Genomic DNA, 26,548 nt, shown 5'->3' with positions numbered 1-26,548 from the left:
ATTTTTTTAATGAAAATAATGATCGTTTTGCTCGATAAGACCCTTCTTCCTCAGCTGAGATTGTTTACAACCGCATTTAGGACTGTTTGAAGCCGCACTTAAACTGCATTTTGGAAGTTCAAAATCGGGGCACCATATTAGTCCATTATATGGAGAAAAATCCTGAAATGTTTTCCTCAAAAAACATAATTTCTTTATGACTGAAGAAAGAAAGACATGAACATCTTGGAGGACAAGGGGGTGAGTACATTATCTGTAAATTTTTGTTCTGGAAGTGGACTTCTTTAATAATTGTCTGAAATATGTCTAATATTTCAGTCATATTACTGTGGGAGTTTGAATGTTTAATAATTATCGACCTGTCATGACGTATTGCTTACATAACATTTAGTGACAGCATGTTTGAACATCTGCCTCTTTTACAGCTGCTCATTCAGTACTGATTGTGTCTGCGAGAGTGTAGGTTTGCTCCTTTACCTTTCTCGGCAGCATCTCGTCACGTGGAACGGACTGTGCTCGACCCTCTGTCTTCATCCTATCCCTCCTCTTCCTCACAGTGCGTCCTCGAGTGAAGCTCTGCATGTAAATACTGTAGTCTTAATTCTTCACTCAGCTAAATTTAAAGCTGTAATTTGTCGCATGTTAAAGGGAAAGTTCACGCGAAACTGAAAATTCTGTCATCATTTAGCCAACCTTACATCTTTCAAACCTGTATGACTTACTTTCTTACAGTGAAAGGACATTTTTGACCATGTAATTGAAATCAGTAGGGTCTATTATTGTGTTGGACTCCATCAAATGTCACTGACTATAGTATTCTTTAAAATTAATAGATTTGGAATAACAAAAAGGTGAGTAAATGATGACAATTTTCTATATTGGTTGAACTATCCCTTTAAATGGTTTTGAATTATGTTGTTCATCTGGCACAGATTGAATCTTGCTACATATTATTATTATTATAATTATTTTTGCATATGATTGGAGTCAAATGTGTTTCAGATAGGGGTGTGCAATATTGACAAATAACAATATTTTGATATTTTCTGAAATTTTATCGATAATAATAATTAGACAATATTTTGCTGAGTGTTTTATTGTGCTGGTATCTTAAGAACTACCATGAACAGCTGACTCCTAAATTTTTTGATATTCTTCATATTTTGTGTGGTGGTCAGTTCACACTAATAGAAATTAATCTTTTCCAATAAGTCTAAATTGATTTTAACCTTTTTATGGACATTTTAACCTTTAAAAAGGTTTTAAAGGTTTTTTTTAAAGGTTTTTTCTAAAAGTGTGCATTATCTTCCGAGATGTTACCAAGCAAATGAAATCAGTATCAACAAAATTTGTCTTTGCAATGCAGAGAAAACACAGAAGATACATCATAAGTGGCATTTAAATGTATTTACACACTGTTTAATGCAGGTCATGAATGCATTTAACCTGCAGTTACAAATGCATAAATATGTTTTTAAATTTTAAACATAAAACGTTGAGTAGCCACCTACCGCCAGTAGGTGTCATTGTGATTGAACCGAATCATTTAAACGGTTGAATCATTCAGGAACGAAACACTGTCACATTGCTCAGAGATGCAAAACAGTGCTGTGGCTGTGTTTGGCATGATTTTTGTTGGCGAAATAGAGCAAAAACAATATGGTGTCTAAAAAATAAGTCTCTTAATTTTCATGTATTAAACTTGTAAAAAATCAATATCACATTTGTAATGATGGTAATGTTTGGAGAAGAAAACAGCACTCTTGCGTGGAATAAATCTATACACTTTCTGTTCCCATGTCTTCAATTTGTGATCATTCTTAAATGTATTTTAATAGACTGAATCATGCAGTGAAAGCACACACTGTTAATGCGTATGTGCACTAGTCTAAATTCACGTAATGCGTGAATGCACTGCACTATCTAGGTGTTTTGTTTGGCTTTTGCAAAATACTTGATAATGTCAAATTTCGTTAAATATTATCGCAGACGATATATATCGTACACCCCTAGTTTCAAATTCTGAATCCGATATTATCTGTATATAATATTTGGTACAATCTGAATGTTGTTGTTAAGCAAATAATGAAAACACTACAGAAAAAAAATTAAAGACCTCTTCATGTCGATTGCTCGTAGATACAGTGCTGCTTGAAACTTTGTGAACCCTTTAGAATTTTCTATATTTCTGCATAAATATGACCAAAACATCATCAGATTTTCACACAAGTCCTTAAAGTTGACAAAGAGAATCCAATCAAACAAACAAGACAAATATATACTTTGTCATTTAGTTATTGAGAAAAATTTGAGAAGGAATTTTAGCCCATTCTTTAATACAGAAACACTTTTTTCACCATGTGATGTTGATGGGTTTCCTCCTAAGAACAGCTTGCTTCAGGTCCTTCCACAATATTTTAATTGGATTAAGGTCCAGACTTTGACTCGGCTGTTCCAAAACATAACCTTTGTTCTTGTTAAACCATTTTTTGGTAGAATGACTTGTGCGCTTGGAGTCGTTGTCTTGCTGCATGACACACTTTCTCTTTAGATTTAAGTTCATGGACAGATTTCCTGACATTTTCCTTTAGAATTTGCTGGTATAATTCAGAATTTATTGTTCCATCAATGATGGCAAGTTGTTCTGGTCCAGATGCAGCAAAACAGGCCCAAACCATGATACTACCACCACCATGTTTCACAGGCGGGACAAGGTTCTTCTTATGCTGGAATACAGTGTTTTTCTTTCTCCAAACATAACACTATTTATTTAAACCAAAAATTATAGTTTGGTCTCATCCGTCCACAAAACATTTCTCCAATAGCCTGCTGGCTTGTCCACATGATCTTTATCAAACTGCAGACAGGCAGCAGTGTTTTTTGGAGAGTTATGGCTTTCTCCTTGCAACCCCGCCATGCACACCACGGTTGTTCATTGTTCTCCTGATGATGGACTCATGAACTTCAACATTAACCAATGTGAGAAAGATCTTTAGTTGCTCAGAAGTTATCTTAGGGTTTTTTGCAACCTCAGAAACTATTATACATCTTGCTTTGGAGTGATATTTTTGGTCGAACACTTCTGGGGAGGGTAACTGTGGTCTAGAATTTCCTCTATTTGTACACAATCTGTCTGACTGTGGATTTATGAAGTCCAAACTCTTTAGAGATGGTTTTGTAACCTTTTAAAGCCTGATGAGCAACAACAACTCTTTTTCTGAGGGCCTCAGAGATCTCCTTTGTTTGTGCCATGATTCACTTTTACAAACATGATCAGACTTTAATAGATCCCTGTTCTTTAAATAAAACAGGGCATAAACTGACACCTAATTGTCATCCTATTGACGGAAAACACTTCTGAACAGACAGACTCTAATTTCACCTTCAAATTAACTGCTAATCCTAGAGATTCACATACTTTTGCAGCTCACAAATATTTAACGCTGGATAATTTTTCATAAATAAATAAATGACAAAGTATATATTTTCATCTCATAATTGGGTTCTCTTTGTCAATTTTCAAACTCGTGTGAAAATCTAACTTTTTGGTCATATTTATGCAGAAACACAGAGAATTCTAAAGGGTTCACAAACTTTCGAGCAGCACCGTATGTGTGTTTTATTACCTGTGGAGCTTTGGTGAGCAGCAGTGCCACTTCAGGATTATCATTTTCACGAGCCTGATCGAGGGCCGTCTCTCCAGCCTTCACCCAAAAAAATACACACAGAAGAATCATGTGCACACACAGTTAAATGAGTCATTTCTGCCACATGCCAATTAACAGACAGCTAGACAGCTTACCTAATTTGCTCAGTAATATTCAGCTAAGAATGCAACCTTCTGTTGCATCATGAATTATACTCAGACACATTTCATGAAACTGTACCCATGTATTCATATGTAGAAGCATTTGTGTTGAAGTATCAGTGTAAAGTACATTTCAGGGCTTCTCTAAACTCATGCAATATTTCTGAAGGTGCTCACATTGTTTCTGACGCGGCTGTCGGCCCCAGTCTCCAGTAACATGCGTACAGTCTTCCTGTGATTCAGAGCAGCTGCAATATGCAAAGCTGTGTCTCCTGCCTGAACATCAGAGGAGATCGAGAATCAGAATGAATCAGAAACACCTCCAGGATGGTCATAATTACAGTTTACTTAAAGATCAGCAAAATGCTGTTTTAACAATATTTCAAGTCCTTACATGATTTCTTTCAGTCACTGAGCAGATGGCCCCCAGAAGCGCTCGGATCACACTCACATGGTTGTATCGTGCAGACACATGCAGACACGTGTCACCTACCTAAACAAACAACATCAACATTTTATTTAAATGGCAAAAAGAAAAGAGAGTGACGTATGAATCAAATAAACAGAAAGCAGAGTTTGAGAGTACTTACGCTGTTTTTACTGTCGGGACGAGAGCCGCCCAGCAGCAGGACTTTAGAGCTTTGAGCATGACCGTTCTGACACGCCAGATGAAGAGCTGTGTTTCCTGCCTGAGAGAGATTACATGAGCTGATCTCCAATAAAAGAGAATTATTCCACATTGTAAAACAGATCCAGATGCAGTCCTGAATATAGTGACCTGTTCACTATATGTAAGTACTGATCTTACACGTGAGGCCTAGAACTTCTGATAAAGGAATGGCTCTTCATGAGTGAAAAAAATAATCACACTGACATGCTTTATTTTTTAATGATGTACTGATTGTCATTACAAAAAATGTGAGTTATGTAATCAGATTACTTTTTTCAAGTAACTAGTAAAGTAACACATTACTTTTTAAATTTATAATAAAATATCTGAGTTACTTTTTCAACTAAGTAACGTCAGTCAGTTTTTTGACTGACAGCTCTCCTGTCGCTATGTTAAGAGAAATCGGGAGTAAGATGTTACTTTAGTTCTAGAATAAATGTGTGCGTTAATTAATCTCACTCTCAAAAAACCCAAAACAAAACAGATTCAGTATTCCTCAAAATGAATAAAAACAGAGAAATGCAAACTCAGAATATCCAGACACAAACCTGCAATATCCGTTTAATTTAATTTAATGCATTTAATCTCATTTTATTAACCAATGTTTTTGATTCTGACCTTTGACGATCCAATCCAATCATACTAATAAGCAAAAATTACTCTAGATAAACATTTGTGCTTCTTTTATTTTATTGTTAAAGAGTGTTGAACTTTCTTCTCGTACATTCTACTGTACAGACATGGATTTACTTTTCCTTCAGCCTGAGGCTTATTCATTTCACTTTTGGTGTAAAAGGGCTTTTATGTTTGCCAAAAATATAACTTTTTATATTAAAAACAAACAAGCAAGCCCTGCACCGATTTAAGAAGTAATGCATAACAAGTAACTAGTTTAATTCTTAGGAAGTAATGCAACATTGTAATGCATTACTTTTAAAAGTATCTTTCCCCAACACTGCTGATTGTTTTATTATAGCAGTAAGGCACTTAAGCCTGTGCTGCATTGTGAATCATGACTAGTCAGGACTCAAGGGATTGCATTTGCTTTACTGCAACAAAATAAAGCTGCATGAGACAAATTATGTAACATTTATAAGCCTCAAGTACCTCTAAACAACATTATCTGTGCATTATTTGTGCGTTTGCACATATTGAAGATTGTATTAAAATCAGTCAAACACTAGTAGGGTCAACTGGAAAGCCAAAATAAAAAAAAGCACCACCTTTTATCCCCCCCCCCCCTTATTTTGAGATTGATTATAAATGCAAGTAATTCTGTGTTGAGACGGTTTTTGCTGCGGCAGCGGCTTTTACCTTGTTTTTAGCATGAACGTTGGCTCCAGCCTTCACCAGCAGTTTGACCGACTGACTAAAGCCATGCCATGCAGCCTCATGTAATGCGGTGTTTCCATCCTAAAAGTAAAAAAAACAAAAACACTCATTTCAAATGCGAACCAAACAATGGTGGTTCACAATAAAGACAAAGTAAAGAGAAAGAGAAATTAATGTACACACACCCATTTATGTGTCTCATAAGGGTAAATTGTTTTAAATTGTGATTTATACATTATCTAATAGCTGAATAAATACGCTTTCCATTGATGTATGGTTTGTTAGATTAGGACAATATTTGGCAGAGATATAATTATTTGAATATCTGGAATTTGAGGGTGCAAAAAAATCTAAATATTGAGAAAATCACCTTTAAATTTGTCTAAATGAAGTTCTTAGCAATGCATATTACTAGTCAGAAATTAAGTTTTGATATATTTACAGTAGGAAATTTACAAAATATCTTCATGAAATATGATCTTTAATTAATATCCTGATGATTTTGGCATAAAAGGAAAATCAATAATTTTGACCCATACAATGTATTTTTGGCTATTGCTACAAACACACAAGACTGGTTTTGTGCTCCAGGGTCACATATATATTCTGGTTTTAAATTTATGTAAAAACTAGCTCTATTCTTGATTACAACCTCAAAGTCCATTATTATCAAGTTCATTATTTGAGTTTGAATTTACACAGATAACATTTTTTAATTCATTAAATTAACTAGAGTTAGTAACAGGGTTGCAAATTATGCCTAAATTAAACTATCACTTGCTAGAGGCTTGGGACCAAATAGTTTATAGATACTGATATATTCTTTTTCTCCAAAAATTTTTCAACAATAACTTTAGTAAAAGTGTTGAATTTTTTCAACAATAACTTTAGTAAAAGTGTTGAATAACTGAGCTTAACGGCTACAGTCAACAGTACAAAAACACCAAATGATGTCACTTTCACTGCTACAGTTTTAAGGAATGCACAGTTTTTTGTAACTGGGGAAAATCTTGCAATAGGATTGCAGACAGAATGTGGAAAACGGGCAAAAATAATAAAAACTGCTTAATTGTACAACTGCTTGTGGTCACAGGAAAGCGATTTCCAACATTCCTGTGATGTCTCTCGTATCACACCACACCTCTTACATAATAAAACTACTTGAACTTTAATTTGAACTTATACTTAAAACAATATTTCATGTCCATTTATTTACTCGACAAGCAGACTGTGTAAAAAGTAGGGTCCTTTTCATGCTGTCCAAGTTAATATTTCAGCCAAATGACTGCACATTATCCTTTACAAATATACATGTCAGCAGTGAGCTCTATGTAAACAGATCAATGCAACAGTCCTGCAACAGTAACTCTTTTTCTAGCATAAGTGAATGAGAGATATTATTTACCTTGTCTTGTCTATCTAGTGCACATCCTTCCTGAATGAGAGCTGAAATGACATCACCGTTTCCCACCACAGCTGCTCTGTGTAAGGCCGTCTGGTCACCCTGATAGGAAGAAAAAATATATATCTGAAACATCAGTCAGCCTGTGTTGATTCTGCCATGACTGCATAGTGTGTTTCATATGTACTAAGTATTTAAGCCATGTTGCAAAGGCATCTACCATTCAAGGAAAACAAGGTAGAACAAAAGTTTAGAAATATTTTTTCGACAGGCCTTCATACAGATTTCTGTATTTTGGTCATAACAGCAACAGATCTGCATCTGCTTGATTAAAAATGATGCTGTATAAACATGATTTTGTTTGCTGTGCACTGCAGATTCAGAACAGCAGTGCAGGAAACACTGTTTAAGATCAACATTTCTCTGTTTTCAGTTTTCTGTAGCGCAATAAAGGACGATGCTGGCTTCTGTAAAATCATGATTGTTTCTCTGGTGTAGAAAACAAAATAAACTACAAAAATGGCATGGTTGCCCAAACACAGATAAGCTTCATGGAAACAAATTTCAGTTTGTATTGTAAAATATCACCTGCCCTAAAGGTAGAGACACGAGCTGAACAAAAAATACCACAAATATCAGTTTCAAAAGACCTGTGCTGTGGTCTGTTCCTCATTTGTCTTCTGACTTGACATAAAATGAATGAGTTACAGTCCTTTTATGTCCTGTCTTGAGTTTCTTTAAAACTTCTCTTTGTGTGTTTCACAGAATAAAGTCATATGTGTGCATAACTGTGTGACTAAATTTACATTTCCTGGTGAATTATTCTTTTAAATCTACACAGACTTTTATGACTCTTTAGTTGCCTTAAATTTTTTGCTCTTATGAAAAAAACAGCACAAACCACATGGAATCTGATGCTTTTAAATCTGCTTTGAGCCACTTTCATATGTGGTCCTAAATTAGATACAGGTGTGATGTTTTGCAGTCTGAGCGCTCAAATCACAGTGACTTTTTTGTGTCACTGTCTGTGAAAGTAGTCAGTGAAGGGATTCATAAGTATTATGGTGACAGCCCTATACAAGCAAAAGAGGGTTGTATTGTAAATATTTAAAGGGGTGCTATTATGCTTTTTCACTTTTTTAACTTAGTAACTTTTTTTAACTTAGAATCACTTTAATCTAGCTTGCGCTAACAGTTGTACACGGAACTTGCTTCTTTGACAAGGTGCGTGGCAGTACTGAAATACCATCTAAGCTGTTCCCCCTTATGAACTCAAACTTGAGCACTAAGGCTTACAGTGTGAATGCCAATGATTGTTTTTATGATAACAGGTCTATGTGATTTTTGCTCAGAAGTGATAAGGCTACAAACATGTAAATACTCACATCATCCTGAATATCCAGGTCACAACCAGCCGCCAGAAGAATCCTCACAACAGCAATGTGGCCCTTATAGGCAGCCAAATGCAGAGGTGTTCTGCCGTTCTGCAAGCAAACAGACACACAGTCAGGCACTGAAACAAACACAGGCTGAATGAAAAGTGAGCCAGTGAGCATGTGTGGGACAAAACAAATGACCAAACAGCAAGCGAGACCGTGAAGCAAAGCTCTGTGTAACTCTGCAGACGTCTGTCATGAATCCAAATAATCCATTTACATAATGAGTAAATAAATTGCGATACATGTAATAGCAAGCAGGGTAAACATCAGTCCTCTTTTCTACAGTTTTAGCCATTGACTAATCTCCCAGAGGATCAGCCTTATGCTACATCAGCCAAGAAACCATGTCACAAACAGAAATAATCACAGAGCTGTGACTTACATAACAGACAGCACTCATGCCAGGCTGCCTATTTCACAAGGTGTGTTGCGGCTGCTGTATTTATAGTGGTAATGGAACATACATTACTCCAGGTATTAGATATAATATAATGTAAGTGTCCTCTGTTAGGGGCAAAATTGAGCTTTTTTTACCAAATGGGTCATTCTGTGTCAACTCAACCAGAGGTCCCTGGCTCAAAGCTTTAATTTTGTTACTAGTGGGTTTTTTTACCCAAAGTTCGCATGCCTGTAACTTCTTGAGTTTTATCATTATTTCTAGTTTCAACATTATTTGTTCTTCAGACATTTCTCTTTAAAAGAAAAGAAGTATCATCTGTATGCAAAGTGACCCACATTTGGTTTTGGACCACTGAAAATGTGTACAATTTAATTCCAATATCTCTGGAGCTGAACCATATAGGGGCTTAAAAAAATGAAGATGCCAAAAGGAAAAAATCTAAAACGTCATTAAGATGTTACAAAAAAGTTTAATTAAGTGTTCTATTAGAATTCTTCTTTTAGATTAAAAAATTGGAAAGTATACTTTCAGTCTACTTCTACTTCTCAGAAATATACTTAAAATGACATTTAATATATTTAATATATTTAAAATATATTTGAGCAATATTGTTCTCTGAGAATCCAAGTTTTCATTGTTATACGGTAGGGGGCGCTATTATCTTCTTTACAGAATTTCCAAAACACAAGCGAAGAAGAAACTGAAACAACAGTTGCTTCCACACGTTTTTAACACAATCATCAGTCAAAAAAACAGCATTAAAACTGTAATGTTATAGAATAAAATGTCGACACATGAAGAGGTAATAATGACTGTCAAGCTTTGGGGTGTTGATCGACTCCATCTACGTTTTGATTATCATTCTGAATCAAATTCATAGTCTTTTTTCAGCTTTTTGTTAAAAATGTTGTTTATTTATTTCTTTTTTATTATTATTTACGAAACTTACCCACATTCAAGTGTTTATAAAAAAAGAATGCATGAAGCTAAAATAAAATGTTTTTGTTTACAAGTGGATATCCAGTTCTTTCTTTTGATGTTTTGTATGTTCAGATATACATATAACAAAATATACAAATTAATACCCAATAGGGACATAGTAGTATAATTAAAGTATGATGTAAAGTTTACTTAAAGAAAACTTATGAGTATACTTGCAGTATAAAACTAGTAGTTTACTTCAAAGTGTACTAAAAATGCTACAAGTATTTAACTTTTAGTATAGTTGCAGTACAAACTAAAAACTAGCTGTGTACTCAAGGTTTACTACTGTTATACTTAAAGTATACGTAAATGTGTACTTTTATATACTAGAAAGTGGGCCAATTTAGTCCCAAGAAGTATTAAAATAGTACACTTACAAGTATACTACTAGCACACTGACTGTATATATCTGTATACTTACTACATAAAGTATACTAATAATATAATTGAACTTTACTTATGTATACTTAATGAAATAAACTTGAAGTATACTAATTTTTGGTAAGGGATCTTTAATATTTCTTTAGGTACAGGCATGCAAACCTTAGAGAAAAAAAAACCGTTAAAAGTGCTTTTTCCCATTTTTGAATGGTCACCATTGGCACCATTGGTTTCTATTGAAACTTTTCAATAGACTTTACTAATAAATCTACCAATCTCTGTGTAAAAAATAACATGATGCTGGCAACTTTCTGGTCATTTTTTACCCCCCTGAAATGTGGCTCTGAATCTCAAGTGAAAATTATCTACAAAACAGCGGATTAGTCAATAAATATTTATCCATGACATATTATATTTTGGCTTTCATCATCATAAATGTTTCTCTTCAGAAATAAATGTTGACAAAATGACCCATTTGTATGCTGCAAAGATAACTGAAAAGACAGCAGACAATAAAAATGTTTTAATACTGTAACGTTAGTATATTTTTAGCACAATATAAAACAATAATGCACAAGATAAAGAGAAAAACATTGGGTTTTTTTGTTTTCCTTTTATCTGTCCTTTAACTCTCTGAGATAAAGATTGTTTAGCTGTCTGACCTCAATTATGGCTCATAGGCCTTCTGTGGTATTTTCCTTACTTTTCCTTGTCCTGTTTTTTCAAACAAGTGGCACGTTACCAGATAGGTCATTCCTATTAAGCAGTACATTTTCAAGCCCCATATTAATACGATGTACAAAATATTAAATTCACAATTTACAAATTTCTCTACCTTGTTTTGGTTTAAGTTTGTTCTTTCTTGTCATGTCTCCAGGTGCAGCACTAACTTTTAACATTATGCAGTTTTATTAGGTCAGGTCCTGTGGTATTATTTTGGATCTGCCATTCTTTGTAATTGATCCAATTTTAAAAGATGTGCAAAAAATGACAATGAATTCCAAGGTGACATCTTCAATTTAGTTCTTAAACCCAGAGTTCTTTTTTTTATTTCCATCCTATCAAGTTCGATTCTAACAGCACCCTGCTCATTTTACTGCAATTGTGCAAAAAATGTAGAAATAAAGTTTAAGTCCCTGGATTTGATCAGTGCATATTTCATAAAGCCTGGTGTATATATTATAGAAATACTTCCTAAATTTACAGGATCTATTTTTACAGAGTTCAAAGCGCACTGCTTTATGACAGCAATAACCAGATGACCTAAGATGCCATAGTTTGGTTAAATGGAAGTTAGACATCTTTATTACTTCAGGGAAGAGGGTATTAGGTGTTGATTACAGGGTGGAATTCATGTCAGATGCAGCAACTTTTGCAAACATGCCAAAAAAGTGAAGAGGTGCAGTAGGGTAGTGAGAGCCTCCAAAGATTCTTTCTTAACAACACCATAAGATCAATAAGTGACGTCAGATATGTGAAGGGGGTGACCAGTACTGAAGGACTAAAAGAGGTGTTGAAGTAGTCAGGTTGAAAGATGTTAAAATCACCTCACAGGATGAACGAAGTGCCTAGAAGAGACCAAGAAGTGTTCCCAATTTATCCAGGATGTATGAGAGCAGCAACAAACAATAAACAGTAATTAAAGAATGCATGTTTAGAGCTTTTGTGTCACACCTGGTGAGCGTAAAACTGCTTTAGGACTGGCAGAGTGCAATCGCTCAAAACTTTCTTTATATTCTGAAACTGGATATATTGTGCAGCACTAGTGGGAGATATTATGTAACGATGCGGGGGAAGAGACCTGAGGTATGTGCTTGGTTATGTGTGTACCACCTTCCAGGCAGCAGGAGCTCTCCAGTAGTGTTGATCAACTACCTGAAAGTGTCATGACAGATTTTACTGATAATTTGTTTAAAGGAGAACGCCACTTCCAGAACAACGATTTACAAATAATGTACTCACCCCCTTGTCATCCAAGATGTTTGTATCTTTCTTTTTGCAGTCGTAAAGAAATTATGTTTTTTGAGGAAAACATTTCAGGATTTTTCTCCATAAAATGGACTGATTTTGAACTTCCAAAATGCAGTTTAAATGCGACTTCAAATGATCCCAAATGCAGTTGTAAATGATCCCAGCCGAGAAAGAAGAAACAATCGGTTATTTTAATAAAAATAATACAATTTATATACTTTTTAATGTCAAAAGCTTGTCTTGTCTTACTCTGCCTGAACTGTTTTTGTTCTGGTTCATGACAGTTAGGGTATGTCGAAAAACTCCCATCTCATGTTCTCCCTCAACTTCAAAATCGCCCTATATCGCTGTTTTATCTGTTTTGTTAAAGGGGTCATCAGAATGCAAAGTTCACTTTTACATGTTGTATGAACATTAATGTGTGTTAGCAGTGTCTGTACAAATCTACCCTATAATGATACAAATCCATGCAGTCGTTTTTAATTAATCTGTAAAAATAATATCCCCTTTTTCAAATCGAGCCATTCTCAGATGCCTGTCGGTGTGACGTCACACCCACAGAGGCCGCTTCCACAATAGTTGATTGACATGAGCGTCTTACCTCAGACCAGCTGTCACAGTCCGACCTCACTGTTTCGATGCCGGAGCAGAGATGTAAGTTAAACAAGAATATCTCCGATTGAGCGATTGAGGTGTTGTGTTGCTGGATGTAATAACGAACATAGTGGTCGTCATTTACTCCCGACATCTGAGCCGCTGAAGATGCAGTGGATTACACTTGTTTGCGAAGGGAATGCTCCTCCAGATCTACATATATCAGTCTATGTTCACGCAAATCATTTGTGATCCAGCTTCACTTACAACAGAAGTGAGTATAAAGATTTTTTTATGAATCTCTGCAATCACCTTTCCTAATAATGTGCTAGTTAGCAAGTTTAGCGGCTAAGCGCGGCTTAATGCGGCTAAAGTAAACATGCTTGTCACTCCACAGAGAGAAGAGAGGGGCGGGGCAAGCAGAGCTCATTAACATTTAAAGCAACCTTGACCAGAACAGAGCTGATTTTGCAGAGCTGATTTTGACAAGGTAAAAAGGGTGTTGTTTTACACAACCATGGAACATTTTTAACCAAAGTATATTATAGACTTTTCATTAAGACCCTAAAGAATCATATCAACTTGTCGAAAATGGGCATCCGATGACCCCTTTAAGTGTGTTTGATCTTCTTTGCATGTTCACTTTGCAAAGACTGGGTCGGTACTTCTGCAGCAATGTAGGATGATTTTGAAATTATTTTTGAAGTTGAGGGACAAAATACGATTGGAGTTTTTGCACATACCCTAACTGTCTTGAGTCAGAATACACAGAGTTCAGGGAAAGCAAGACAAGACGAGCATTTGAGATTAAAAAGTTTTTAAATTGTATTTTTTTAATGAAAATAACCGATCGTTTTGCTCGATAAGACCCTTCTTCATCGGCTGGGATCATTTACAAGCGCATTTGGGATCGTTTGAAGCTACATTTAAACTGCATTTTGGAAGTTTAAAATCGGGGCACCATATCAGTCCATTATATGGAGAAAAATGCAGAAATGTTTTCCTCAAAAAACATAATTTCTTCACGAGTGAAAAAAGAAAGTCATGAACATCTTGGATGACAAGGGGGTGAGTACATTATATGTGAATTTTTGTTTTGGAAGTGGACTTCTCCTTTAAGTACAAATTGTTGAAGCAGTAGTTTTCTATAATCACACAGAATTCTGAATTTGCTGTATTTATTTATGATATTCACAAGATTTAGCAGCATCTGAATACTGCTTCAATCAGAATCTGACCCACCACAATGGTAGTCTGATCTCTTGCTTTTGGGCTGCCGGAAGTCTCACTTTTCATTTTCCTGACATGTATCATCCTACTTTAACTGCTTGAGCTCTGGTCAGCAGGTGCTCTAGATCCTTCAGCTCTGGTCTCACCATTGTCCTGGTGAGAAGGCCATTCGTTGTCTGTGCTTGAATGATCTATGGATGTCTCTATAGGTAGTGCTGGTGGGCTATCACATATCGGTTCAAATCCTGAGGCGAGGGAATCACCTGAAGCTTTGAATGTGACACCTTAGGAATTAATAGGTGTAGCATTTTGGGTGGGAGTAGGGAGTGGGACTGAATGTATTTTGAAGTATTTTGTAAATAAATCAATCAATCAAATCAAATGTACTTGTGCCTCCCCAGTTTAATTTGGATAATAAGCTGTCACATGACAAATCAGACTTTTTGGCCGATAATAAAATGATTAAATGTAAATGTAATTGCAATAGCCAAACTGATTTGAACTCGAACAAATCTCATAACATTCAGAGGTTGTTTTCATGATAATGTATAATTCCATGCTAGGTTACAAAATTAGCTTTTTTTCATAGCATATGAGACCATCCATATGACTATACACAAACATTAACTAACCATATCATCATACCTTTCAACACTCCCGTTTTTCCCAGGAGGCTCCCGTATTTCACACCCATCTCCTGCCACATTCCCTTTTTGTCATTTCTCCTGGGAAACTCCCATAATTTGTATAGCCCAAACCTCATTATGTGAATAACAGCATCAATATATTTTTCCAAGATTGTCCAGTTGCCAGATCTTATATGAAACACATCCACACATCACAGTTGGACCAAAGAATTCTGTTTATGTAATAAAATGTGTAATAATAAAAATAAATAAAATGAAACAAGTCAAGTTATTATAATAATAACATATTTATTATGTATTTAGCCTGCCTCTGCCATCCAGCAATGACCTTCCGCTTAGAGGTCTGCTGGATTTGACCCAAATGTAGACAGGTATGCATATCACGCATATTCACTCCCCAAAATAAAACAATTTTCTCATTCTTCACAGGCTCTGACTCAGACAGCAAAATGAAACTGCAAATACATTTAACAAAGTATACTTTATATAATAACATTAGGGGTGACATTAAGACTAAAACAGTTTTGTGCACTCATGCCCATTTAAAAATCATCTGACATCAGAAATTATGTTTGTCCACAATAAACCTACCGTAACCTAATAACACTACTTCATGCTACATGAACGGCAGTGAGATGTCTTTGAGTCATCAGTATGCACTGCATTATCATTTTCCTTTCTATCTGTGTGAAATCTGCTCAGTTCAAATGCTCTCTGATTGTAGGAAAAAGTCCCAGGCTTTGTTTCATAAATTTAAACAGGTGACTGTACATTAATAAAAAAGAGCCTGATGAATAATTTTAAAAAAAAAAAGTTATTTGTTTTTCGTGCATTTCCGAATACGGATTCACACTCCAGGCACATCCTTAATGCCCCGCTAATGTCATTGTCCATCACTGTAGACATCATCTGATGCCAATTTGGTAGACATCACATCGCCCAGCTCTAATCTGTGCCAACTCAGAAACACTGTGAGAATATAATAACTTAACATAATTATGTCTACATAAATTCATAAATGGTCATATGGAACAAAATAATTGTTATAACGGCTCTCACATATTGGTCTGGAGCTCTGAAATTTCTCAGTGTGCTCCTCACAGAGTCTCAGCATAACTTTCATAAAGAAAGTGTTTTTAATTCCTAATTCCTTCCTTTACATCCAAATGGCTCTGAGACCCTGAATACACTGGATCATAAACTGCTAACATATACGCTGAACACAGTGCCACACTTCCCTTGGAAAAACGCAGTGCATCAGACTGTACCACTTTATTTTAAGGGTCAATTCTTACTGTTTGCTTATAAGCTAGTTGCTTATTACCATGCACATTACTAGCAAGTTTATTAGTACACTGTAAAAGTTGCTGTAAAATTTACAGTAACTCACTGTAAAAATGTAGAGTTGCCAGCAAGCCTGTAAATGAACAAGAGTACCATAAATCATCAACTACAAATGTACTGTCAAAACACAACACAGCTAAAATAATCTCAACAATGGTGACAAACAAAATATTCAGATAAACAGATGAACTATGAACATCACAAATGGAGCTACTTAAAAGCCACAACAAAACCAACAGCAAAAATAAAAGCAAATGGTACAAATAAAAGAAAATATGACAATGCAACTGCATGATTTAATCATGGAGTAGTGCATCCTGGGAGTTTTGTACTATGGTGGTACCCTGCATGCACTGTGGCACGAAGATTTTCTTTTGATCATCAGCACTGTTAAGATTCATATGCTGATACTTGATGTCTGTGTGGGAAGAAAATGATGCGGTGCTTTAAAAATGTCCAGGCATAATGTTTTTATGCTTTTACAACCACACAGTTACAGCAGCCATTGAAAAAACTAATGGTCAAGAGCCCAACTAAAGCAAACAAACGAAACAATAAAACATCCACACCTAAACCTCTGTTAACTCTCAATAAGAACTTCTGTTGATGTATTAAACTGGTCAAACAGGTTAGTAATGAATGAAGCTGATAATGCTGTTTGTACAGTTGTTTAATCATCCTCTGCTGAGATCTTGAGAGATTTAATGTCTTTTATATCAGTTGATTCCATCTGAGGCTGAAGTTTACTGTACTAGTCAAATGTACTAGACAAAAAAAATAATTTCTGTGAATGTAATTGCTGATCAGGAGAGTAAATCCTGAACTGAAGTGCTACTTTCTGTTTTGTTTTGTTTTTTTTGCACAAAATTAATATAGTGGGGATCTGTTAGTGTTCTGTTGGGATTTAAAGGGATTCTTTAGTGTTTTGTGAGGTTACCATTATGTTGAAGAGTAGAGTCTGCATGTGTTTAAGTCAAGGTTAAGCACAGAAACATAGATGTTATTCTACACGTTGCTTTATTTAAGCCAGTAACTGTGTAGTGCAGTGACAATCTTTATGGTAAATTAGTTATACTTCGATAATCTATCTATTTGTTTTAGCAGAGTCAAAGGAAAGAAGTTCACATTGTTATTGTTAAATAGCAATTCACCAATTTAAGGCAAACAGTTATCTCAGTGTATGGTATTATTATAACAAAAGCAAGAGTCAAGTAACGCATTACTTGCCATAAAAAGTAACTAAGAAATGTAATTAGTTACTTTTTTATGGAGTAATGCAATATTGTAATGCATTACATTTAATAGTAACTTTCCCCAACACTGCCCATACACTCTTAAAAATAAAGGTTCTTTATTGGCATCACTGGTTCTATGAAGAACCTTGAACATCCGTAGAACCTTTCAAATGCAGAAAAGGTTCTTTCTAAATGTTCTTCAAAATGGTTCTTTTAGGAGAAGAAGATGTTTATGTCTTTCTGTCTTTAGTTGAAAGAAATGGTTTTTGTGGAAAGCGCTGAAGGATTTTTCTCCAGATAATGGACTGATATGGTGCCCTGATTTTGAACTTCCAAAATGTAGTTTAAATGCAGCTTCAAAGGGCTCTAAGGGTTTTATCTAACGAAACGATCTGTCATTTTTTTTCCGAAAAATAAAAATGTGCATACTTTTTAAGCACAAAAGTTCATTTAACGCTAGCTCTGGGATGCGCGTTCACGATGCTACGAATCACGCCTAAGTTCATCGCCTGTGTACTCCGGCTCAAAAAGGTAGAGAATGGTGAAAAACTCTTTTTTCTCCTACAACTTCAGAATCGTCCGACATTGTTGTACCTTTTTGTTTGTAAACAGCGTTTGACTTACTTGCACTTCCTTAGTCTAGACACTAGCTTGCACCTATGTTCCGCGTGACCTTTCGACGTGATTCAATAGTACGTAGCGTTTGTGAACGCGCATCCCAGAACTAGTGCTACACAAGCTTTTGTGCTTAAAAAGTATACAAATTTTTGTTTTCTGAAAAAAATGACAGATCGTTTCACTAGATAAGACCCTTCTTCCTTGGCTGGGATCGTTTTAGGGCCTTTGAAGCTGCATTTAAACTACATTTTGGAAGTTCAAACTCGGGGCATCAATGAAGTCCATTATATGGAGAAAAATCCTGAAATGTTTTTCTTTTTTCACGACTAAAGACAGAAAGACATGAACATCTTGGATGACACAGAGATAAGTAAGTTATCTGTAAATTGTTGTTCTGGAAGTGGAGCTTCCTTTAAAGGCCATTTTTCTCAATATTCAGTTTTTTTGTACCCTCAGTTTCTAGATTTTCAAATAGCTGTATCTCGGCCAAATATTGTCCTATCCTAACAAACCTGGGATTGACTCCAGCATCCCCACAAACCTACACAGGACAGGCAGTATGATCAATGAATGGACTTCACAGGCACATGTACCATTTGGGACAAGACCATGGTCTTGAAATGCAATGTGTTCCACCACGTACGCAGTTGGTTGATTGACAACTTCTCAGATTTCTAAACCCAGTATAAAACTAAGTATACTAAAGCATGTTACTCACCTTGGTAATGGCTACCTTGGCCCCTTTGTTGATGAGCTGAACCACATGTTCAGCTTGGCCCTTGTGCGAGGCTATGAGGAGACGCTCAGAGAGGGCTCGCACACATGATGCATCCTGCTGGCTCATGAATTAGGGAAAGACTTGGGGAGGGGGGAATTACTGGGATCAGAAACAGGAATGAGACCCTCTGTCTTGGGATAAGAGGAGAAAGGAACCATAGATGTCCAGCTCTTGGAGGGATCTAACCCTCATGTCCTTTGGAGAAGTCTGCATGGAAACAGGAAATGGCACAACTGTCATAACAGCAGCATAATTTTCCAGAGTAAAGCGGACGTGACTACAGACAATGTGACACAGAGGAGGAGGGAGTTTTGTGCAGTTGTCAGTCCTACATCAGCTGATTTATCATTAATGGATTCATATCATACATTTATTAATCATTTCGATTTGTTCTGTGTGGTTTACCTATAACATTATTGATCAGATTGTTTCCCAAAACAATTTTAATGTATGTTTTCATGACCATTTTGATGACTCAATGAATTTTGAAATCAGCAGCTGCCTTAAAATTTTAAGTTAAATCAACATAAAAGTACAAGTCATTTTAACTCATTTTATTGTAATTAGTTAAAATGACTTGTACTTTTAAGTTGATTTAACTTAAAATTTTAAGGCAGCTGCCGAACTTACGTTTTTAAGTTGAAACTTTTGAAAACTTTTTACAGTGTGGATGACAAGGGGGTGAGTACATTATCTATCAATTTTTGTTCTGGAAGTGAACTTCTTTAATACGACAACACAGTTTGAATTTTGTGATGATACAAACTATCATGTTGCCAAGATTTGCTACATAGTATCACAAAGCACAAGATTCATTGCATTTGGCACCAAAATGTGCCACACAAACTGTTCTGATCTGACTGAAATAATGAATCTTGTTTAAAATAAACTTTAGTGTGTGTTTCTAATCTTATGATTCTTTGGAAGGATTTGCAAAATGCCAGCTGCTACGCACATTGTATGCTTACCACCGACCCTGTTTATAGCTAGTATTAGCCAAGACTTGAGTTATGTCATCTGATCATGTTTTGTTTGGCTCAGGGTCAGATGCAGTGTGTTTCTTCCTGTGCCCATGAAATTTCTTGCAACTTTCTCTTTATTTAGACAGTGTATGAAAAAAAAAAGTTCAAAGTTCAAATACTCAAACGTTCAAAATCCCCCAAAAAAGATCAAATCCCAAACCATGTGAGGCACTATAATAGTGATGTCATATCTATTAAATGTGAACTCTTGGTTCATAAAAACGAAGCAGGCTGAACATAGTCAGGTATTAGAGTTCTTTCTTTGTAAACTGCAGTTATGTTCACTGCAAACACCATGATAGACCCTAAGACCAATCATCTGTCAAATCTCATTGCGCAATGGCATGCTAGAAGTTCATTGTGAAAATATTTTTTAAATAAAAAAATGAAATAAAATGTTATATTTCATATATATATATACATATATATATAGGTAAATGCACGTTACTTGGAGTCCTACAGTTTGTTTATCTTTGTTGTGAATATTCTATAAACAAACTTGATTAAATAAGAGATTTAAAATGTGCAAAACCACAGCACTAACCAGTCTAAACCCCCAGTCCTTAGTCAAGAACTTCAAAGTGTGTTTTAGACTTTTAGTATTTATGATGATGACCACTGAAAGGCTGCAGATGCACTATGGTAGTAATTCAGAAGACAGCTGACATAAGCATGTGTAGGCACGTCCCCTCCAGCCTCCTTATGTGTCTTTGAAGGATTCTCTGGATTCTCTCTTTTATGCGGCATACAGTCCCATACTTTGGTGAACTTTAAACTTTGGCCTGTTCACAACCTGAAGAATGGCAGTGTCTCATGAATACCGCTGTAACATAGTTTCCATAGTTTCCCTAAAACAATGGCGAAAAACATTCCCACCTTTTCAGGAGGACACAGGACAAAGACTATAGACTTAAAAAAAACAGGATATTCAACATGTTGAAATGAGTTCTGACGGACCGTTTGTGTGACTGTACTTATCTGTAAATCTTTATATCTTGGAATATTTAAATAAAATGTGACATCTCTCAAAGAAAAGTAAATCAGTAAATGTCTTCTCAGCATCTGTAAAAGCCCTGCTCAGTTTGTGCATTAACAACAGCAAATCCCTAAAAGCCCTCACTCATCATCACTCATCACCAAAATTACAATGCGGCTAATCAGATTTCTGATCATAATGTGAACAGAAAAATCAGACACATGCATCTGAACGCATGTTAATTTTGTTATGGTCCTGTGAGAGAGAAACACGAGTATGTAGAGAAAGGTTCAGGGCACAAAAGTGCACTTATCTAATTTATCATGACATCATTTTCTGGTGTGCAACAACTAAAAGCCCTGAAAACCATTTAACTCTAAAGAATGACCTATTATTATATTATGATGTATGTTTTTTTTTGTTGTTGGTTTTTTTAAAAATACTGTTTAAACAAGTGCAATAGCATCGATATACTATTATAGTTTTTCTTCATATTTAGAATAATCTTTTCTATATTTTCCATTTTTACTTTAATTTTAGTAGTTCTGTTGTGCATTTTTGTCATTTTTAGTAGTTTATATATATATATATATATATATATAAATAAATAAATATATATATATATATATATATATATTTAGTTTTTACTTTTTTAAAGTTTTCAGTTTCTTGAGGTCTAGACACTCAATTATTTTGCTTAGTGTCACTAGTGGAGGAGAAATTACAAACTACAGTCAAGAGCATGCAAAATCAGAATATCAATATATGAAATATGAGAGGTATCTTACAATGATGCCATCTGGCAAAGTTGTAGAAATGATCAAACTACAAAAAGACTAAGTATGACTTAATAATGACTAAATATTCTTAAAAAAAGAAAAACAGTGAGAAATATTTTACTTTTACCTCCAGTAATACTGAAATATTCTGTTTCTAAAAATGACTCCTTTCTGACATTAAATGTAAAAGGTTATTTTTAAAATGTTCTACAGTATCCTATATTGCAATATCTTATATTCCAAAAAATGGCCCTATACTTATTCATTTTATTCCCCACAAGTGTATAATCTATGCCAGAAAAACCTGCCCATAGATGGCATGTAAAAATTAAACAAACTGTGACTGACCACTTTTCATGTCAGACAGTCTCTAAATGGGTGGTTCTTGGCAAATAAGCTCCAATGTAGACAGAACTTTTGCTGTTGAGTCCAGCTATTCAGGAGGAGAAGTGCGGTGGCCTGATAAAACCTGATCGTCTTTAATGAGAAGTCAGCTGGAATTCGCTACTGCAAACGCCTGAGCCATAATAAAAAAAAATACGGAAGTAGTTCTGCTACTTGAAGCAACTATTTAATTTAAGGGTCTATTGGTCAGGCCAAAGAGTGCTTTTGTGAAAAAATATATAGAAAAGTGTGGGGACTGCTATACTAGACATCTTTTCCTAAGAGGACTTGATTATTTCCCGCTTTGAAACCTTATCCCTGTGATGGTTAGTCATAATCCTTTCTCCTTGTGGCGACATACAGCAAGAGTTTCATTTTTCAGCTCTATTCAGAGGATTTGAGGTGAAACTCTGCTGAATGTTCTTGCCAGAAAACGTCTGGAGTATGTGCAGCTCAGAGGCATACAGCAGATCTATTAAATCATACTGAGTTTTATCCAAAACAAGAGGTGAATCTCACGAAACCTGTCAAGAACATGTCAAAATTTCACTTCCTCCTCATTCAAAGTTAAAACAGGATTTTATTTAAGCAACAAATTTGCAATAAAATTTATATTTTTAAATCTATCTATCTATATGACCACAAAATGTTTCCATTACATAATTTCTATAGTGAAACCACATTTTGCATTATAAAAACTTTTACAAAGTTTTACAAAGCATTATCTATGAACCACTTGACTTAATGGGTTTCAAATATGACGGAAGAAGTTGTTATATGATCTGTTCATCAGATGACCAATACCAGAAACAATCTAGACACAGAAAGTCTGAATGATATCACCACACCCTTTATCTGAGCCAGAAACCCCTCCATCAGACAAAGGGCTTGAGAAAAACAAATCTGATAATGATAAAGATGCACTTTAAAGGAACGTATACCTATTGCACTACTATCAGAATGTGTTGTCCCACTTTGTATTAAGTGGCCTTAACTACTATGTTCTTACATTTAAATTAATAATTTTGTACAATGCACTTATTGTATACAAACATGTTTTTACATTGTACTTATATTTTTAAAAAAATACCTGCATGTAATTACACCTATAAGTAATTTCTGTAATTACATTTATAATTACACTGTTGTCCCATCCAACACACCTTAACCCACCCTTAAAACTATCCATACACCAAACCTGTCCCTAACCTTACTCGTATCCCACTTTAACAGCAGCAAAACAATACGAATACAAGTACATTGTACTAATTTTTTGATGTAATTACATAGTAGTTAAGGTCACTAATATAAAGTGGGGCCAAATGTCTCAATACTCAAGTGTGACCATTTCAGTCGCATCTGCGACAAAAAACTTCTCTGTGGGAGTATGAAAAAATATTTAGGAGCACCAGTGCGACTGACCCAAACAGCATATTTGTGTTTGCGCTGAGGGGAGCTTCAGAGGTTTCTATGTGTTTTTGCAGCGTTGAGTAATGTATCACAGACATATTTCACAAATTCCTTCATAAACAAAGTATAGAGAGAGTGTATATAAGAGATTCAATGTGCAGTGTAGAGCGCTTCATTGATTATAATGAAACCTTGTAAGATCGCAATGAACTAAGATGAGTGACAGCTTTTAATGATTTTTAAGGGAGTTTGTGAGATATTGATTTAATACAGTTAAATAAACAAGAAGTTAATATTAAGTGACTTACACTGTCTGACTAACACTATTGCCTGATTTTACTCTATTTCGTCGTCAAAAATAGTTTAAAACAAGTCACAACTGAGCCGCTGCGCATCTCCATTCAATCACAGCGATGTTTTGTTTACGAATGAACATGCGTTATTAAACTAATCTATTCAATGATTCAATGAGTCAATGATTAAATTTCCCATTCATAAAGACAGTCACTTGTTTTATTCCTGAATGAATCAGCCATTTGAAGGAATCATATGAATGAAGGATTCAGTAATAAAATCAGTGACTTGCCGCCACCTACTGGCAGATTTAGTTTCATTTTTATTATTATTTTTTTTTAGTTATTTATATCATTTAATATTCTATATTCAAAATTTTATATTTAAACATTAATCTCAACATGAATTCATGAATTTGATTTCACTCATGCTACCTCTGAGCCTCATTAAACATCTGAAAATACACCTACAAGCCACTTTTGTGTTTTTCTGTGCCACCTCTACAGTACAAATTAATTTTGTTAATACTGATTTCATTTGCCTGGTAACATTTTTATTCTGCTTGTGCTTATTCTGTTGTTTAAAAAGCTTATTATATATATGATATGACATAAAAGATCACATACTTTTAATAAAGTTTGAAAAAAATGCCATTACAAAGGTTAAAAAAAAAATCCCCAGTAAATCACTTTAAGGGGTCAAATATCACTTTGTAAACTTTGTTTTTTTTTTTATTGTTGATTAGAAAGTGCTCCTGAAATTTTCCTGTGCTTCTAAATTGTTTAAGTTAGGGGCACAAGTGCTCCTAAAAAGAAAAGTAAGCATGAAGCCCTGTCAATACTGTATCAGCATAAGGTTAAACTGTGCTAAACTGAGCTCAGTTGTGTTCATAGAAATAAACTGCACAGTTGTTAAAGACATACCTCAACAGTGTGGATTACCAGTTAATAAAGGTCCAGATTAGACTTGTAAAATAATGTGTTTCTGACCTTATCCAGACTTTAGACAAATTTACTTAAACCACTTACATGTGACCAGAATTTGACAAAAATATCAGTTATTGATCCTGAAATAAAATAACTATAAATTATATTTAAAATAGGCTTGGTGGCTAATACCAAGCTGTGAAAAGTATATTATTTTGGTACAGCAAGTACAGTGTTTTGGCAGAAACGGTAATTACCAAGGTAAATTGGGAAGGGAATGTCCTGGTTGTATCGTGAAGGAAAAAATAAAACTATTTTATTTTTTTAATTTATTTTTTTGTTTGTTTGTTTGTTTGTTTGTTTGTTTGTTTGTTTTTGTTTTTGTTTTTTTGTGTAGTTTGTGCTTATATGTCCTAGGTTGTAGCTGCATTAAATAATCAAAATGAACTTTACTTGAAACTATAGAAGTCAGCAGCTGAGTATGTACTTAACTTCATTTTGGTTGCAAATTTGTGCTAACAAGACCCTAAATCTGATAAAACCAAAACCTCCTTTTGGGAAAGTCATCATTTGATTGATAGATAGATAGACAGACAGACAGATAGATAAATAGATAGAAAAAGTTCTTAATTGAAAAATGCTGTTTTCTGTTAGAGTTAGTGTGTGTTTGGGTTGTATTATTTACAACTAGCTGTAAATAAAAACCTAATGTGCCAATTTAGACTGTTAAGTGAACGCGCGCTGTCCGTGTCCGTGTGTGTGTGTGTGTGTGTGTGTAAGAGAGAGTCAGTGTGAATTCTCTGTCCAGCACATTCTTCTGAAGGATTGTCCCAGCAACCACAGCATGTCAGCCTGATTATTATTCGAAAGCTCCTGAGAGTAGAGAGCTATACTCCTAACAGCTACACAAATTATCACATTAAAGTTAACATTACAGGGACTAGTAAACAGCGGGTTAACACAGTTGAGTGAACACAGTTGAGCACAGAAACAAAAAACGAAACGAACAAGGCAAAACTATGATAATACTTATTAAAACCTACCTCACACAAAGAGGACATTCACATGAACTGTTTCTTGTACAAGCTCCTATATAAATTTCCTCCGAAACGCACAAAATTCCCCAAATTGGTGCGTGGGAAAAGAAGAGCGGTTGATAAACATGATCCAAACTGCGCAATGAAGTGAGGAGGAGGAGGAGGAGGAGTATTCATGTGCCATCCAGCGGCGAAGAGTGAGACTTCATTACAACCAGAGCATTTACACTACTATGGCGAAGGCTTGACTTATATGAATATTAATCAGACGACCGTGACGTAGGGTGGTCACTTTTGATGCAGCGTCCAATCACATAATCGAATTAATATTAATGATCTAAACCCTCGCCTTTGAAGGATTTGTGAGTTAGTGACCCAACTACTAAACCTGCATATGTGACTGTAGCAGCATACTAACACTGTCATTACAGTTAATTTACCCTTTACTTACAACCCATTGCTGAGAAAGAACAGGAATGCTGTTAATAACGATTTTTGCAGTTTTTTTAGTAACTACAGCATTTTATCCACGTGGAGTGAGTCACAATAGAATAATGTGACAATGAGCAATGTGAAAATTAACAAGTAGTACATTTTACACTTTACAGATTTAACGTGTGATTTGTTTACTTTTTGATGTAGCTAACTGTTTGAGAAAATAAGGTTCAATCTACACATTCTTGCCAAATCTGCTACGAAGCACCTTTGAAAATAATTAATCTTGGTCATCCCTCTGCTATTAAAGATATCTATTTTTCATGTGCTTAAAAAAAAAATGTACTTAAAATGTTAAAAGAGTTTCTAGTATGTCCAGAAAATTCTTACATGCTACATGTACAATTCACATTATTCTGACTAGTCAAAACTGAGTCAGATTAACCCTGTCT

At 35.0% G+C, this 26,548-nt stretch overlaps 1 protein-coding gene across 1 annotated transcript in view; it reads right to left on the bottom strand.

Moving 5' to 3' along the window:
• ankrd6b (ankyrin repeat domain 6b) overlaps window positions 1–25,807 on the bottom strand; it is a 32,463-nt gene extending 6,656 nt beyond the window's left edge. The window contains exons 1-10 of the mRNA XM_051104501.1: window positions 25,668–25,807; window positions 18,774–19,040; window positions 8,598–8,696; window positions 7,216–7,314; window positions 5,793–5,891; window positions 4,399–4,497; window positions 4,203–4,301; window positions 3,986–4,084; window positions 3,627–3,704; window positions 478–576 (exon numbers count right to left, since the gene is read on the bottom strand). Coding sequence (XP_050960458.1) covers window positions 478–576; window positions 3,627–3,704; window positions 3,986–4,084; window positions 4,203–4,301; window positions 4,399–4,497; window positions 5,793–5,891; window positions 7,216–7,314; window positions 8,598–8,696; window positions 18,774–18,899 — 897 coding nt within the window. The 5' untranslated portion in view covers window positions 18,900–19,040; window positions 25,668–25,807. The remainder of the gene's footprint in view (window positions 1–477; window positions 577–3,626; window positions 3,705–3,985; window positions 4,085–4,202; window positions 4,302–4,398; window positions 4,498–5,792; window positions 5,892–7,215; window positions 7,315–8,597; window positions 8,697–18,773; window positions 19,041–25,667) is intronic.
• Window positions 25,808–26,548: the final 741 nt, after the last annotated feature.

Source organism: Labeo rohita, unplaced genomic scaffold, assembly GCF_022985175.1.
Source record: "Labeo rohita strain BAU-BD-2019 unplaced genomic scaffold, IGBB_LRoh.1.0 scaffold_73, whole genome shotgun sequence".
Classification (NCBI taxonomy): Eukaryota; Metazoa; Chordata; class Actinopteri; order Cypriniformes; family Cyprinidae; genus Labeo; species Labeo rohita.
This window is presented reverse-complemented; position numbering and strand designations above follow the sequence as displayed.